Source organism: Uloborus diversus, chromosome 10 (assembly GCF_026930045.1).
Source record: "Uloborus diversus isolate 005 chromosome 10, Udiv.v.3.1, whole genome shotgun sequence".
NCBI lineage: Eukaryota > Metazoa > Arthropoda > Arachnida > Araneae > Uloboridae > Uloborus > Uloborus diversus.
In genome coordinates, this window is record NC_072740.1 from 105,749,487 (window position 1) to 105,768,380 (window position 18,894).

The following is an 18,894-nucleotide window of genomic DNA, read 5'->3' on the forward strand; positions in this document are numbered from 1 at the left end:
AATCCATTAATAGCATCATAATTTTCAAACACATTTGGAAGACTTCAATTTCCAATTTGTTTAGCTTTTGAAAAGACTATAAATAGATCTCAAGACCAAACAATGTATAATTTCGGTTTGAACTTGAAACATACATGTTTCTCTCATGGGCAACTATCTATCGCGTACTCACAAGTGGGAAAGTTATCATATCTATTCGTGTTAGCAAAAGACAGGTTAAGCAAGAATATTGTGCACAACTTATTGCTTAAATAATTTTCAGTTTTCAAATAATAGAAACAATAGATCAAAGTCAATGTTATCTACCTCATTTATAAAAGTTAATTTTTATATGATTTTAATTTAGTTAATGTATTTTGTAAAGAAGTTATTTATAACAAACTAGAGAGAAATCTGAGATGCTACCAACTACTTCACCACAGCCCGGATTGGGCATGGTTGACTCAGCCGTTCATCCCTTCAGTTAGTCAATAAAATGAGTACTAAGTGTACTTGGTTACCAAACACTGAGGGCTCCGCGTTAGGTTGACCACCTAACCAGAACAGCTGCCTTGCACCCCAGAGCCCCTGGTCAGGAAACCTGAGTTGGGCACAGTAGGCCTTGGCCTTCACGAGCTGTCACCACAGGGTTTAGTTTAGTATATATATATATATATATATATATATATATATATATATTTTTTTTTTTTTTTGTATGTATAAATCTTGTGTCAGGATGTATGTTCGGGGTAAACTCTGATACTACAGAACCGATTTTTATCAAATTTTATACTTATCTGTAATTTGGTCCAACTAAAAAGATAGGATAGTTTTAATAATTTTTTTATTGGAAATAAAATGTTTAATATACATTAATAGTGTGTATTGATTGTTTGATTCAATAAATTCTCAATACATGGCGATGTAAGTTAATTCATTCACAAAAATTTTTTCTTAAGTTAATTAAAATTTAAAAATGATACTATGTTACTGAACGAATATCGATGGTTATAAATTGTATTGCTGTACGAACGAGGAGAATAGCGGTCACATTTTTCAATGTATATGTAAAATTCTACAAATCAAGTTCAAATTGATAAGCGGTGGGTAGTTCCATGCTCACCACTGCTTTTAAAAACATATGTGGTACAAATTTTTGTCAAGATTTGCAGTTGCGAGAAATTTATTAAGTACTTTTGCAAATACGTAAAGAAGGTCCTAATTAGGTCGCATTTGAAGTACGAAATATGGACAAAACTGACCAAATAACACAATGAGAGATGAGGAGATATGTAACATGTTAGCAGTGACAAAGCTATCTGCCATAATTTAGTTTCCCTGTATATGAAAGAGACCCTTTTGTCCAGCATCTTGCAGTACATCTCGAAAACGGTCAACGAGTATATTTTACCGAAGATATTTTCTAGGAAGACCACATGAACCACCAAAAATGACGCTGATTTTTTTTACATTGTGTCAAAAACCTAATGTTTTCGGCCAATGTTCCACGCTATTTTACATGCACTGAAAAAAAATGTCACTGTTTATTTCCGCGGAACATGTTGGGATTTCATAGGTCCTCAACAATATCCTTTGAAAATACGGCATCTGCGTCAATACGTTTCCTGATGTCACGAATGCACACTTCTCACTGTTGTGAGAAATATTTTAAACTCCCAGTTTAATGATTAACTGAGCATTTAATAAGTGTATTCCACTTCATTTAGTCTACATTGTTCAGTCTACATTGACTAAGCTCCCAATGAGAGTGAATGAGCCTCTAGATTCCGTAGCTGTACCGGAGGCGCAAGCGAGTTAGACTGATGGTACTTGCTTGCAGTAATACTTGATGAGCTTTCTTGGAAAAGCATGAAGGTGTCAAGCTATTGTATTAAACGTATCTAAGTTTTCTCTGAAGGTCCAGGGAGAACTACGGAATTCTTCAAAAAGATTCCAGAATAATTTTGGAAGGTTAATGAATTTTAGTGCCGAATTGACTTCACTACCGTCATCTTGGCATGTCGCTTGACGCAATCCAGATTGATTTGCTTCCCAATTGGATCAAGTGAGTCCCTGGATTTCGAAACTTTCAAAGAGTAACAAGCAAGAAGACTTCTTTGTGCTTGCTAGCAAATACTTCTTAGCAGTGGCTATGGGTGCAATAATGCTTATGGTACTGTCTTGGTGAGTGTCGAAAAATGTGCCAAGCTAATACAAATACAAAAGTGACGACTAGCATCAGGCTTTGGGCCCAGTTACACTGATCTTAGTCAATTTACAATACCCAGTGAAGATCAATGGCCCTCTTAAAACTATCTACTTCCTTGCTCATTACTACCTCTTCCGGTAAGCTGTGTCCTATGGGTTTTTTGCCCATAACTTTTTTCTAAAGAACAAATATGGTCAAAAAAATAATGGGACCTTAATTGAGCCATCCCCTATCCATTAAAAAAAGAATCATCAAAATCGGTTCACTAGGTGAGACGCTATGAGTGGACAAACAAACGAAAAAACCTTACATACGGGATGAACTGATAACCGCCTCCTTTTTGAAGTCGGTTAAAAACAATGACCCCTTGTCCTGTTTTCAGTGCTTAACTTCAGCCCCGTAACATCTTTCATTTTAATAAATTTAAACAACTGAATCATGTCCCCTCGGTATCTTCTTTGCTCAAGACTACATTTTTAGCCTTCTAAGCTTGGAATCATAGTCTAAATGAGAAAGTTCATTTATTAGTCTTGTAGCCCGCCTTTGAACCCTTTCCAATACATTAATATCTTTCTTAAGAAAAGGAGACTAAAACTGAACAGCATACGATAAATAAGGTCTTACCAAACTTCTATATAAGGGCAGAAGAACTTCTTTAGATTTGTTTGAAATAGATCTATTGATAAACCCAAGCATCTTATTGGCTTTGTTACTAGCTATGCTGCACTGTTGGCTGAACTTTAAATCCTGACTTATTAAGACGCCCAGATTAGTAACTTTTTCTGCCTGACTAATGAATAAACCTTGCAAATAATAACTTGCACACTTATTTCCATGCCCTAAATGTAGCACTTGGCATTTCCCAACATTAACAGCCATACCCCATTTATCAGCCCACTCTGTAATATGATCTAGATCCTCTTGCAGCTGATTTACTTGTTCTTCATTTTCTACACTCCCCATAACTTTGACATCATCAGCAAAACAATTCATGTTCCCACAAATATTTTTATAAATATCATTCATAAAAACAATGAACAAAAGAAGCCCTAACACTGATCTTTGAGGAACCCCACTTAAAACCTCACTCCAATTAGAATAATTTCCTCTTAGAACTACCCTTTGTTTCCTTCCGGTCAGTCAGTTTTTTACTCAAATGAAAGTTTTTCCTCCTATTCCTATATCAGCTAATTTGCTAAGTAGAGCAACATGCGGTACCTTATCGAAAGCTTTTTGAAAATCAATGTAAGCAACATCTACAGGCTTCTTACTGTCCAAGGCCATGGTAACTTTGTCAAAGAAATGTAATAAATTAGTTGCGCAAGATTTACCTTTCTTGAAATCATACTGAAAACTAGTCAAAAGATTATTAGTCTCTAAAAAATTTACTATCTTAATTTTTATCAATGTTTCAAAAATTTTGCAAACCACCGAAGTTAGACTCACAGGTCTATAATTTCCCACACTCAATTTAACCCTTTCTTGAAGAGGGGTGTAATGTTAGCCAGCTTCCAGTCCTCTGGCACTGTCCCCGAGTTATAAGACGCATTGAAAATATTTACAATTACATATGCTAATTCCTCTGCACATTCAACTAAAATTTTTGGATAAATATTATCTGGTCCCGGAACCTTAGTCTCTTTATTTTTTTTCAAATGAAGTAAAACGTCATCCCTGGAAAATACAAAGTCCTCAAGCTGTACTATAGCTTGTGTCTTGTTGATGTCAACTGTTGAGATACAGTTATCATTAAAAGCACTCGAAAAAAAGTTATTAAGAACATTAGCAATATCACTATCATCCTGAATTAAATTTCCGTGCTCATCAACCAGTGGCCCAATATGACTATTTCGAACTTTCCCCGAATTAGCGTATGCAAAAAACCTCTTGGGGTTTCTGTTTATGTTATCTGCCAATCTTTGCTCCACTCTCTTTTCTGAATCCGTACCAAATATTTAAATTTACGCCTTGCCTTACAATACTGGAGCCTATCTGCACTGTAACCATTCTTTAAACCTATGAAAAGTGGCTTGCTTGCAATTTAGAGTGTCTTTAGTTTCCCTGGAGAACTACACCGGCAAAATTTTACTATTGACACCCTTTCTCCTAAAGAGAACATGGTCCCCGACCGTTTTCGTTAGTTTTTCCTTAAACTCTGCCCACTGAAGATTCACATCGCTATTGTCCAAGCCGGAAGAAAAAACTGCTTTCAAACTCTGCCTAGGTGCCACAAAATCAGTATTTCTGAAATTGGGCACAAACCTGAAATTCTCTACTATGTGCATATCAAATTTAATCCCAAACTTAATACTGTTGTTGTCATTATCTCCAATGTGTTCCCCTACACATAACCCCTGAACAGAGCCTTACATGTCGCAGAAAACTAGATCCAAAATCACGTCCAGTCGAGTACCCTGAGTTACAATTTGATCTAAGAAACAATCACCAATTACTTTTTAAAATTCCTCTTCTCTGCTATTACTATGACAAAAATTCTTCCAATCAATTCCTGAAAAATTAAAATTTCCCATTACGATGACTGACGCCTTGCTTGAAATGTCACTAATAATACTAAACATCTAATCTGTTCATCTTGACCCTGGCTTAAGTTGAGGGGCCTATAAATGTTCTATAAACGTAGTTTTTTGCCCTTATTGATCATCAACTCCAGCCAAATCATATCAATCCCATTAGGTTTATCAATAAATACCAATTCATTGCAAGTTAAAGTGTCTCTGACGTAAAATAAAACCCCACCACCTCTTTTACCTACTCTATCTTGCCTAAACAAATTATATAAATCATCATCATTTTCGGTAGCCCATGTCTCGGCAACTCCAATAATATATAACCTCTTGTCTATTATTATGCTTTTCAATTCTTCCATCTTGTTCCTAATACTACGAGCATTTGTATAAAAAACCTTAAGTAAGCCCATCTTACTTTCATTTAATGCTGCGCGATTATTTGAATCCCAACTGTTAAAATCTTTTCTCTTATTAGCCACCCTATTTCTGTTTCTACTAAAATCTTAATAGTTAGTACCCTTTTGAATTCTGCTCCTTAAACCATGCCCCCCATTCCAACTTAGTTTACTTTTAAACTTACAAAGGTTATCTCTGAAGGTTTCAGTGAAATGATTGTTTCGAATCGAAGAGGTTTCTAAATTCTTCAGAAAGATTTCTGGATAATTTTAGGCAGGTTTCTGACTTTTAGTGGAAAACAATTCTATTTTTTGCAAGATATGTTACTGACAGAAATTAGGCCTATTCGCTGCGCATTATTTTTCAGAACGTTTCTTAATTGTTTTTACAGTATTGAATAAAATCCAAAAATCATGGAATCCACGTAAAAAGGGAACACAACATTCAACAATCTCGGCCATAATTGAAACCAAGACACTAGGAACAAAACTGCATCCAAAACAAAACAGTGCATCCAAAACAAAGATTTTTTTAAATCTTTTTTGCATTTGTTTTCGGTAAACATTCCCGGACAGACAGAAATATTTTCGGACCATTAATTGTGAAGTGTGTAATACTTATCACGATGCATGCCGCGAATTGTAATTATTGTTAGCACACAATCATTGGGAGTTGACACTTTCTAATGCAGGTTTTAAATAACGAGAAACAATATTCGTCAACTGTTCAAAATAATTTTGACCACACAATTTCCAACAAAATCATCATTTCTGTGGGGAAACTATATGAACTTTATGCTTGAAGACGTACTCCATAGAGTTATACAAACAGACTCATGTCCAAATCTGGATTTTACACCAGATTTATAGTGAAGCCTTTGTGTTGATTGAAGATTTAAGCATTTCAATTTCAAATTTGTTGTTTAGCCATTATGGTGTGCTATCACCTTAGTTAACACTGATTAATTGCAATGAGAAAAAACAGTGCAATGACACTGTCTCAGGTACAATTATTGCGAATAATGAGCCATTACTGACATCTGAAAAAAAAAAATTCTTAATCAGATTTTGCTGACCGTTGATGCTGAACAAGGCTATACAGTTGTCGATGAAAACTAAGCCATAAACATTCCAACTGAATTTTTAAATTCTCTGGATATACCAGGAATGCCACTGCACGATTTCCGGTTGAAAATTGGTTCACCAGTTATTCTTTTCCGAACTTTGAACCCACCTAGATTGTGCAATGGTAAACGTTTATTCACAAAAAGTAAAAAATTTTGACGGGAAAGTTTAAAGGAGAAATTTTTGTGTTGCCAATGGCATCTATCAATAGCGTCATAATTTTGAAACACGGAAGGCATGGAAGGCTTCAATTTCCGTATAGCTTTTTCAATAACAATAAATTGATCTCAAGACCAAACAATGTCTATTTGCAGTTTAGACTTGAAATATACATATTTCTCTAATAGGAAAACTATCTATCGCCTACTCGCGAGTGGGAAACTTATCATAAACATTTGTGCTAGCAAAAGACAGGTTAAGCAAGAATATTGTGCACAACTTAGTGCTTAGAAAACTTTCAGTTTTCAAATAATAGAAAGAAACAATTGTTCGAAGTCCATGTTATCTACCTCATTTATAAAATTTAATTTTTATATGTTTTAAATTTAGTTTGTAAAGAAGTTATTGATTGCAAACTGATTCAATGGAATCCTGATTGATTGGAAGCTGAGAATTTTTTTTTTGGGGGGGGGGGAAATCACACTTGCAAAACTTAATAAGCGTAAGTATAGTGCTTTTACCATAGAAAATTTAGTTAGTACTTACTAAATTTAATAAGTAACTTACTTCAGCCTAACACACCCATTATCAATCTCATTTGTTTTAAAATTGGCTACACTATTTTAAGCTTCAGATTTACAGCAGGAAAAACATGATACAGTCGGATCTCGATAACTCGAAGCTTATAACTCAAATACCAAATTTTATATTGGGTTCCAAACTCTTGAGACTGTTGTGGAAACTTCCCATAACTGGAATAACCAATAACTATAAGAATTCAGCCGGTCTCTTGGGACTTCGAGTTACTGAGAGTTGACTGTATGTTTGTTTTGAAGAGTAATATTGAAACAATAAAAAAATATATAAAATATTTTATAACATATTACATGTAAAGTAAAACATTAAGAAAATTAATACATACCATTTTTGAAGTGAAACAAAACATGATGTATCAAACAAGAAAATGAAAACAGATCGAAGCTGACTAGATAAATTGAAAAGCTAAAACAGAAGAGTTTATTGATTTGATGACCCCCAAATCTCCCTGTTATAGCCATTTAGTCTTGAAGAGGAAATATAAATAACTCTTCAATTCTTGTTTTTCCCTTGAGAAATCGCTTGAAATCGGGAATAAAGTCTTGTATTTGATTCAACAATTCTTGCAATTCTTGCTTTTGATTACTTTTTTGTTGCTTGACGTTGTGATGCTGACGAAATATTAGAATGGTTGCTCAAGGTCAACACCAGGAGCACAGTTCACATGCATACAAATTTTAAAAAAAATAATAATAATAACTATGATTGAAACAGTTTAAGAATTAATACTTACCGATTACATATATATAGCTGTCATGGCTAACAACTGCAAAATCAGCAACAGGTGCTATCAGTGGAGCCACATGCTCCCATGTATTGGTATTCTCGCAGTAGCGCTCCACACCGTAAAGAAATTTGGTTTCTATACTACGTCCCCCAATGGCGTATAAAAACCCATCAAGGGCTATCAGACCTAGGAAAAAAAAATACTTTTACCTATGAGCTGTAGTCTAGAGAATAATTTCTTCAGTTTATAATTTGTTAAAATATACAGATACCAGCGGCTCGTCCCAACCTTGTTCAGGTTTTAAAAAAACTATCTATCTCAAAAAAAAAAAAAAAATATTATGCTGTAACTTTTTAATTTAAAGTTTAATACAGTAGAAAACCTTTATAACGCTGACCTATATAACACAATTCTCTATAAACTGCACAACTTTTCAGAAGTAAACAATAGGTTTTTAAGTTTAAAAATCCCTTTGTTTTGCCTTGCTTACATAAAAATTGTTCGGAAAATTTAATTTAGAACAATTTTTCATCTTTCCAGCTTAATTCAAAGCTTTTAAATGAAAATTAATATTCACATTAATGAGAAAATATCAGATAGCTCTTGAAAATGCAGTTGTTACGCAAACTATGAAGCTGGCAGAAGTGCAGGATAAATCACTTTCTTTTAATTGTAAAGCATTTTTATTTGTGAATGATTAATAGTATAATTAGTGTTTTAATACTCATTGCAGATAGAACTAATTCTGAAGAGCTAATATATGTATATATACCAGCTGACCCAGCCACGCGTTGCTGTGGCGAAGTAGTTGGATTAAAATAATCTTTTACTCATTATTTTGATAGAATCAAATTAATACTTTTAATAGAGCTTAAAATAGTATAGCCGATTTTAAAACATATGATATTGATAATGGGCGTGTTTCAATGTTAAAACGATTCATAAATGCTCCTGGAAAATAATGGGCAACTGATGTGGCCAATTTCTGCTAGAAACATGTCTTGCCAAAACCAGGAACGTTTTCCGATAAAATTCAGTAACCTTCCTGAAATAATCTTGGAAGCCTCCTGAAAATTCAAAGATCTTCCCGTTTGAAGCTAGTCGTGTTTATGGAACTTTAGTGTGAACTTAGGCAGGTATTAAAAAAAAGCTTGGCACCCTCATAGGGGCGGATCTAGAGGGGGGCCATAGGGGCCATGGCCCCTCCCAAAGCCTTGTGATTGTAGGAATGTTTTTAAGAAAAAAAAAAAGAAAAAAATATTATAAGATAACAAAATTTAACACATGTGTTTTACTGAAAAAGAAGTATAGGACTTAATTTGGAGATAAATTATATTCCATCCCTTTTCTAAAATATGTATAAATACACGGTAAAAAAATTCGGAAACGTTACTGGGTATTTCCGTGTCAGGTTTCGGGATTTTAATGGTTTTTATCTACTTCCTGGAAAAATTACGTATTCTTGACAAAAAGTTTCCTGAATTGCTACAAGTCGCAAGAATGCAGACTTTTCACTGTTGTGAAAAATATTTTTTGCTCCCAGTTTAAATATTAATTGAGCGTATTTATAAAGCGTATTGGCTTTACTTCAAGTACGGCCCGTTCATGCTAATTAAAACTCCCAAGGGGAGCAAAAAAGTGTGGACTGCATTGCTTTGCAAGATTTGCAGGCAAGTAAAATTCTCGTTACTTACTTGCAATTCTGGCATAGCTTTGGCCATGTTTGCAATAATGCTCTTTTAACTTCCTTGATAAATCAGATTGATGCCAAGATATTATTTTTATGGACACAACTGGTTTTAAACGGGAAGATTTCTGAATTTTTCAGGAGGCTTCCAAGATAATGTCAGGAAGGTTACTGAATTTTAACGGAAAAAATTCCTGGAATTTGCAAGATATGTTACTGGCAGATATTGGGCACATCAGCTGCCCATTATTTTCCAGGAACATTTCTGAATCGTTTTTACAGTGTATAGTTAAAAATCGAATTTTTAGAGTCTCAAACACAAAATATTTCTAGGAAGGAAGGATTCCAAGCACCTTCACACTTCCTTTAATGTAAGCAAACATTACGTAAAGGTGCATTTTCAGGCTGGACAGCTGAAGAGTTAGAGAGGAGCACCCCTCCTCTTCTAACTTCTCAATGTATAATGACAGAATATTTTGGTTTCTAAGCTTTATTTTCAAAAAGATTTTGGAGGCAGCGCCCGAAACCTGACCTTTCTCCGCACATCATTAAAAATAGACCAAATGCATTTTTAGTTTCCTAGTTTTAAAAAATTACTCTGAAATTAAAATTTTTAAGCATTTTCGAAGGAGATTACTAAATCCACCCCCTCACCTAATGTCTTTTAAATGAGTTTTTAAAACTTCATTTTAATAAAATTTCTGGGGAGTTCGGAGTTTGTTCAAAAATTTCGGATGGTCCTCCCAAAACAATCGGCTGGATCCGCCACTGCCTCCTCATTCCTCTTAAAAAGAGTTACCTTCTCCAACATTGAGGGGAAGCACCGAAGAGGGAGACCCCCCTGTCAGATGGCTGGATGGGGTAGAAAAGGACACAAAGCTAGTAGGAGCGAACCGATAGAGGGCCATTGTAGGGGATAGGGTTAGGTGAAAGAGTCTTCAAGAGACAGTCTTGGTCTGCAACAGGCTGTAGCACCAGCGAAGAAGTAAAATTTTACAGGAAGAAAACTTAGTTTAAAAAAAAAATCTAATGTGTAAGTCACTTTTTTTTTATTATTGCTTTTTCACGAGTCACTACTCAGCTACACTTTTAATGATACTTATGTTTGCATTGAAAATAGTACGTACAACCAAAAGATGAGCGATGATCAAATTATCACAACGTTGTACTTAACGAGGTTTTGTTACTGATGTCTTCAAATTACATGCCTTCTCTTCTGTGCTTACTTTTTTTCGGTTCTTCTTCATAATGTTCTTCCTTTGACATTTTTAAAGAGCGAAATGCCTTATGAAATGATTCGAAGCACAGTGCGGAGTCCCGCACAGGTGGACTAGTTTATATACATAAAAAAACGTTTAAAAACACATAATTTTAAGTAAACAGTCCAAGTACAAAAAAGTAACTAACCAAACTCATATCTACTTTTCATCATCTCTTTCTGATTACTCCAGCCCCTGGGGATGGTGTTGAGGGGATACCAACATACAAATGAATTTACGTTCTTTTCTTCAGTAATTCCCCCCGCAACATATATGTTGCGCTGGCCTAAAAGTAAAAAAAATGTATTCATTAGAAAGTTACTACTTTACATGGATGCCTCACTTGCCAAATCAATTAACTCCATAAAACAAAAAGTAGAGAATATTTATAGAAAGCGTTATTTATAGAAATAAATAGACTCTCATGTTACATTTTCTGCCATCACCATGGTCAGAAATGTACTGAACCAAAACTTTAATATAAATTCACATGATAAGCAATAATAAAACACTATTGAAGCAGAAATGAGGATTTTTTTTAAAAAAGTGGAAATCGATTTGGCAATTGAGGCATCCATATGCGTGACTGACTAGTCCAAGTAAAAAGTCACCAAAGATATTTAACAGACTCGATTCTCTGACAGCACATTAGTTTGAAGTCAAAAAAAAAAAAAACTTTTACTAATTTTGTCATGAAACAATCGTTGGGGAAATAATAGGGAACTAATGTATTATCAGCTTCTTTCTAATGGGGCTGCATTAGAGACATTACTTTCGGCAAAAATAGTAAAATCTCCAGATATTGCATTCTGTCTTTCAAATAGCACCAGTAATGGTGGATGCCATTACCACGACAATTTTGACATTCAATTTCCCCACCAGATGCAGGCACACAGGCTCTATTTGATGCAAAACAGCACTATGACTTTTGTCAAGAGCACACTAAGCCAAATAAGTACTCCAGAGATGGAGTATGCCAGAGACTCTGCTACATACCCCATAATAATATGACATGGACGTATCAATTTTCTCCTTTTTGAAAATCCAATGATTGGACCCAGGTTCAAACCTCCGATTTTGGGGATAAGCGACCAGTGTTTAACAACTACACCACTCTGTCTATGTACTATCCTATATCCATGTACCATTCCTAGTCTATGTATCATCCATTAGGGAGACTATTCTCAACAATTGCATACTTTATTAGATTTAATCAATATCATTTTAACTATGATGATAAATTTTTTCATGTATGATCTACAACAGTATACAAAGCTATGAATGTCTGAGTAATAGAAGCGCATAATAAATGAAAATCAGTGAGTGCTACAGAAACTCTTAAGCAAGCAGATTACAAAATACCTACAAAATCAAAACTAGTGAGTAAAAGCATATCATCAGCTGAAATGCACAAGACTTACTCTTAAAGCTTAAAAGTATGATACTCTATTTCAGTTCCAAACCAGCCTCCAAGTTTATGACTTGGCTGACTAACCCTCTAAGCGGCCCTATCCTGTATTGAAACAAGATGTATATGTAATATAACTCACCCATAACAGCCACTCCAGTTCTAGAAACACGAAAAGGTAGATTCTGTAGGGAAGTCCAAGTTTTATCCAGAGGATTGAAGCATGATACAGTTGTTATAGGGTTTTTGTGGTGTTCACCACCGACCAACACTATTTTGTCATGTTCTCCTTTAAAAGGTAAATACAAGGAAAATTTTATGACAAACAAAAATTTAAGACAATATTTTCTGCACAAAAATAATGAATACATGAAATATTGCATTTTTGAAAAGGAAATGCTCAAAGCATTAGAAGCTAAGATTCCTACAAAATATGTCTGACCAGAAAATGAATTGTTATTGATCAGGGTATCTTAATAAATCAGGATTTCAAGTTTAGTCAACAGTGCAGCATTGAAAGTAGGGATGTGCCATTCATGAACAAACAGGTCAAAAACAACGAGTCCTTCAAATGAATGGATCCGTTTGTTCACTTAAAAAATGAACGATTGTTCTTTTGAACAGTGAGCAGCTTGGAGCATTGTATTGATGCATTTGTGATAACCACTCTTTTTTTTTAATTACTTTCATCTTCAATATTTTAACTCTCAATCAATCTCAAATCTTCTTTTTCTCAGTGCAGTACAATATATTCATTCAAACCTTTTTACTTTCTGCTTTATTTGTCATTTTTCTTTAATTGTTTCAGTTCATTTGCAATTTTCTAATGTATCTGTGGCAACGCCAGATTATGTTTTTTAGCTACTTCAAATACCTGCTACATATCCATAAGAAATGTTTTGTGCAACTTGTTTGGGCTGCTAACAAAATGTTTGAACACTTGCTGTCCCATGCACCTGCTAAAATCCTTCTTACACTTTCTGTCGCCCAAAATTATTTCAAAAAATGCCTTTTATCACTTTTCTGACGATCCTTTTGTCTTCTGTAGCATCCCTATAGACCACCATCTATATCATGAAGCAGTTAAAAACTTTGTATACAAAGAAATAAGTGAAAATATGACAATGTGTACACATGTACAAATAAAATCAATTAAAAAGATTTAAGAAACTCTGCTAATAGCTGTTTTGGGGTTATAAAACCAAACTTCTTCATCAGTGCATAAAAGAACAGTCAAACGACGAATAAGTGAAGTGGTTCACTTGTCCATCATCTGACTTTGTGTTTCACTGTGAAGGGGTTAGCTTTTATTACCCAGAAACAGCCGCGGGCAGAGTTTCTTTGCAGAGACTATTTTTAATTGATTTTATGTGTACATGTATACAATACACATTGTCATATTTTTACTTACGCCATCTATATTGATCTGACTTTATTTTTAACTTGTTTGGCGACTTTCAAGTTGCTTATTTTACATTCAATATCAAGAGATTTTTAATAAGGATTATTACTGTCTAATTTTTTCCCCACTAAAATTTTTTCTTCTTCCGTTCTCATTGGTATTGTGGATTGATTTTAAGATCCCTTTGGTGAGTCTTTTTTTTTTTTTAAATTAAATTATCTGGTACTCCAGCTGAGCAACCAATATATTTGTTGTTACTTTTTTCGCTATAGATAGTCTATTGATAATATTGCATACATACAGTGTTGTAGCTGGAAAAAATTAAATATCTTATTTTTTTTTAATGCTGAAATGGAACCTGCTATTTTTGGAATGGAAAACATATCTTACCACTCAGCTACTGAGAAATATCTTACAAAATGAACTAGAATTGCTTTATGCATCAAAACCAGAATCAAGTTTTTTTGAGTCATTTTTCTAAGGCACATTTTCTTACTTTTGGATCATTTTAATTATTTTCCCTGAAAAGAATATTACTGGTCTAATGAAACTTTTTGAATGTACACACGCACGTCGTGCAGAGATAGACCACATTGCAACTTTTTAAAATGAACGAAGTTGTTCAAATGAACGAGTTGAATGAATGGATCAAAAGAAAGAAGGATCTTCTGACGAATGGATTATTAAAACGAATGACATTTCCCACCTCTTATTGCAAGTAACAATGCCAACAGAATGCTTGGGTCTATCAATACATCTATTTGAAACAAATATAAGAAGGTTTTTCTTTAGGAGTTTAGTATAACTGATTAGCATACTCATTTTGAGTATGCTAATCAGTTTTGGTGGCCTTATCTGAGGAAAGATATTTCTGTATTGGAAAGGGTTCAAAGAAGGGTACCTAGACTAGTAAGGGAACTTTCAGATTTAGATTGTGATATCAGACTTAATAGGCTTAATATGTATAGCCTGGAGCAAAAGTGAGCCAGAGGGCACATGATTCAGTTGTTTAAATTTATCAAAAGAATGTTAATGGCTTAAATTTTTTCATGGAAAGCAAGACAAGAGGAAATTGGGTTTTAAGCTATTCAAATCTCAGGCTAACCTGGAAATTGGGAAAAATTACTACTTTAGTAGGGTCTTGGGCACGTGGAACAGCTTACTGGAACAGGTGGTAATGAGCAATGGGGTGGATAGCTTAATTTAGCTTAAAATTAGAGTTACTGCATATGGTGCAGCAATATTTCTTACCCCTTTCCAGCTAAATAAAATTAAACTAGAGAAATTTAATGATGAAAGAACAGTTGAATCAATCTGGCACTTTTTTTTTTTTTTGCCTTTTTTTTTTGCAAAAAAAAAATCGACTCAAGGACTGCTAAGAACTTCTGAATTCTTTTTCAGGCCGGTTTAATTTCATTTTCTTATTTACAAAATAACATTCAAGAAATATACAAGAAAAATACAATTTTTATTTTAGAGGAAGACAATATGAAGTCGGGCAATGCAGCTAGTTAATGTATAAAAGCGAATGGCTTGTTCTTACCTAATTTTATTGCAATAGCAGATAAAAATAGTTTAGCAAGTGTTGATATGCTTGATATGACAAATAAAACACAGCAAAAACTTAATAAAAATGTCACATGTCAAAAAACCAACAAATCTTAAATAGTTTTGTATTTGCTGCTATGAAATACATACCACAAGATAGCCTTGGTCTTGTTATTGTTGACATTTGTCTTCTATCTGGGAGAAGAGCATAATTCATTGCCTCTCTAACAATTCTTCTGCAGGCTTTCGAAGATGCAAAGCTATTTCTACTATTGTGGAAATCAAATAGAATATAGGGGCTGACCAGCGGCAACTTTAAATTCTGCAAAATCTGCAACACAATTGAGAAACATGCAACAGTATGTAACAGACTGATACTTTTTTAAAGATACTCTTGGAGAAATATTTGACATAAAAACTTAATTACATTTGAGGCAGTGAGAAGCAAAAGGATGTAAGTGGACATTTTCAAGATTTGAGTAAAATGTGTTTAAAGATAACATCCTAGGTAGGCTTTCATTGAATTTTTTTCCGAAATTATGCAGTATAGCAGCAACTACCAGGGCTGCTAGTACCATCTCTTGCTCCAAGACAGAGGAGAGGTTCACCTACCATGGGTACTGATTATCTCCAAATTTTCAATTTTGCCACTTACATCCCTTTGCTTCTCACTGCCTCATTTGTGAGAACACTTAAAATGTAAAAGTATTACAGTGCAATCTCGAAAAATCAAGGTAATTGGGATTCACCTCACCTCTTATTACTGAAAACTTGGATTATCCATGGGCGGATTTATAGGGGGTCGAGGGGGGGGCAATGCGCCTCCAGTCGTGGGAGGACTTTATACATAGCAACAATACTCCTTCCAAAATCTTAAAAGAAAAAATCATAATTTTTTCTTTTTTAAATAGTTTAGAAGCGAAAATGGAGAGAATAGCGACTGTCTTTGTAAGTACATTACATGTAGCGCTTTACATGTAGCGACATGTAAAGCGGTCACTGGGATCCTGAAGTGTGTTGAAAAGGACTACTTTAAACTGAAACAAAGATTAAAAAAAAAGATTTACCCATAAACTAAACAAGCTATAGCTTAGGGCACCCGCTTTGTTGAAGACTCCAACTTCACGGTTTGTTCCTTAACAAAAAAAAGAATTACTAATTTGAATTCTGAAATTTTGACTTCAAATTATGTTTTTTGCAATCGCAAGTTTCGGCAGTATCCTACTCATTGTTTCTAGAAACGGCTTCTGTCCCATCAAGCCTGCCCCTTTTCATGGGCGGTTATGTGTGTATAGTTGTGTGTGTGTGTGTAGGCGTGCATGTATGGGCTAGGCTTGTATGTGTGTGCAGACCTGCGTGTATGCACGTAGGCTTGAGTGTATGTGTATAAAGGCGGGCATGTGTGTTTGTCAGCTTGTATGTGTGTAAAGGTGCGCATGCGTGTGTCTATGAGCGTGCATGTGCGTGTGAGCACCCGTGCCGGATTCCGGGGGAACAGTGGTCAAGACCAGAGGAGGCGCGCCTTTAGAGGCCGCAGGGCGGTGGTGCTGCAGAGGCCCCTGGTCCAAGCTGAGAAAGGAACCACAACATCAAGGACAGTCAAATGAAAACAATTAGCAATCGTGATTGCTCAAAAAATGATGTGTGCATCACATGACTTCCTTTTACTCCAATTTAACGTCATTTTCCCATTACTGGCAATTTTAATGTGATTTAATAGTTTACTCTCTAAATATCATCAACAGTGACCAAAATGAAACAGATTTTAAAAAATAGCCAAATTTGCCGCCAAGTTGGCGACAAAACTTGGCAAACAAAAGACTGGCGATATATCGCCAAGTGTCTGCTAAATTATAACACCACTTGAGTTTACATCAAAATTAACAATGGTTTCCCCCCAAAAAGGGGCAAAAGCCCCCTTTAGAAACATCCGAATGCAACCAAAAGGGGAGGTGCACAACTAGACCCCACTAGGAGTCTACACACCAAATTTCAACTTTCTAGGACTAACCGTGCTTGAGTTATGCGACATACATATGCACATACATACCTACATACAGACGTCACGAGAAAATTTGTTGTAATTAACTCGGGAATCCTCATTATGGATATTTCGCGTGTGTATATGTTCTTAGGCACTTATCCATGTGTGGTCGAGTAAAAAAAAAAAACAATATTCATTTAGGGGTGAGTAAAATGGAAGTTAAGGTCAATTTTTGAGGGAAAATTTTTTCGCGAATACAATACTTCCTGTAAAAGGAAGTAAAAAGGAAAGGACTTGAAAGAACAAATTTCATTTTAAGTGCTTGAAACCCTTAAAAATTTGGGAAAATGTGGATACAAACCATAAATTTAATTATTGACAACAAATGGGAGAGGGTAAAGGAATAAATGCCGAAATATGTGAAAGAATTTTTTAACTAGTTGCAATGGTTCCAGAGATTACATTGAACATATTAAACATACAAAAATCAGCTCTCTCTCTCTTTATAATATTAGTAGATTTGGTAAGACCTTATGTGGAGTATGCTGTTCCGTTTTGGTCTCCTTATCTCAGAGGAAATGTATTTCTATATCGAAAAGGATTCAAAGAAGGGCTACTAGATTAGTAAGGGGACTTTCAGATTTAGATTATGATACCAGACTTAAAAGACTTAATATGTATACCCTGGAGCAAAGAAGGATCACAGAGGACATGATTCATTTGGTTAAATTTATAAAAATGAAAGCTTTTAAAGGGTTAAAATTTTGCATGGAAAGCAGGACGAGGGGAGCATCCCTACATCTGGGATATTTAAATGCTGAATAAATAGAATTGGAAGTTTACTTCCAGAACATAGAAAATTCTTCAGTTACTGACTGAAGGTTCACTCATTTCTGTAAATCCCTGTGAACATTATAAAGTTGATTAGTTGGATTTTCGTGATGAAGATGCTATTAACATTTAAGCTAAAGGAATTTTCTTCTCTTCTTGACTTTCGCCTATACGTCAGTTTTCAGTATATCTACTCTTTGAAGTATGTTTACTAAGTTAAGATTTTCTTTTAAACAAAGGAAGAGTGATAGATGATAATAGGTTAATGTGAAAGTCTAGAAACCAAGGACTTGGTCAATCACCTGAGTGGCCAAGATGATGTAGAGGAAATAAAAAAGTAGTTTACTTTTTATGGCTCAATAATTTTATGAGCCATATTAATATTAATAAGTATGTGATCCATTTTAAAATACTGAGGTGAAAAAGATTTTGAAATACTCTAGCAAAAAAAAAAAAAAAAAAAAAAAAAACTATGGGGAAAAGAAGGTTATCAGAATTAAAAAAACTAAAAATTCTTTTTTAATTGCTTAACTTCCGCATAGAGTTTAATTTAGAAATTTTTAGACAGTTAGTACATTTGGCCAAACACATCTATAGTGAGTACCTTAAACAATAATATTGAAGAAAGTTACCGATTTCAGTCATTTTATATGTTATAGCAGGTGTATACTGAGGGTGTAAACTACTTGAACAAAAAACTAGGTAGTAAAAATTGTTGTTTTGATGTTATATGTTACACATCTTCGTATACCTTTTGCACTGCTCTTGTGTTTAAACTTCATAAAAAACAAATTAAAACTAAACTAGTCGACCCGTGCGGAACTCCGCACTGTGCTTTGAATCGTTTCATAAGGTATTTCGCTCTTAAAGAATTTCAAAGGAAGAACATTAGGAAGAAGAACCGAAAAAAAGTAAGCGCAGAAGAGAAGGCATGTAATTTAAAGACATCAGTAACAAAACCTCGTTAAATACAACGTTGTGATAATTTGATCATCGCTCACCTTTTGGTCGTACATATTTTCAATTCAAACATAAATATCATTAAAAGTGTGACTG

At 34.5% G+C, this 18,894-nt stretch overlaps 1 protein-coding gene across 1 annotated transcript; it reads right to left on the reverse strand.

The window, feature by feature from the left end:
* Nucleotides 1–10,808: 10,808 nt before the first annotated feature.
* LOC129231121 (kelch-like protein 29) lies at nucleotides 10,809–15,226 on the reverse strand. Its single transcript, XM_054865368.1, has 3 exons — nucleotides 15,174–15,226; nucleotides 12,216–12,362; nucleotides 10,809–10,951 (listed from the first exon to the last, which is right to left on the reverse strand). Exons 1-3 carry the CDS (start codon nucleotides 15,205–15,207, stop codon nucleotides 10,809–10,811), a joined length of 324 nt encoding a protein of 107 aa, XP_054721343.1. The 5' UTR covers nucleotides 15,208–15,226.
* Between the last annotated feature and the right edge of the window lie 3,668 nt (nucleotides 15,227–18,894).

Excerpts from the sequence above, each read along its gene's own strand:
- LOC129231121 (XM_054865368.1), bottom strand. The coding sequence starts at position 15,207 with ATGTCAACAATAACAAGACCAAGGCTATCTTGTG. Across the intron at positions 12,363-15,173 it reads AAGACCAAGGCTATCTTGTG|GAGAACATGACAAAATAGTG; the intron begins GTATGTATTTCA and ends TACCTTTTAAAG. Across the intron at positions 10,952-12,215 it reads AACTGGAGTGGCTGTTATGG|GCCAGCGCAACATATATGTT; the intron begins GTGAGTTATATT and ends TTTTACTTTTAG.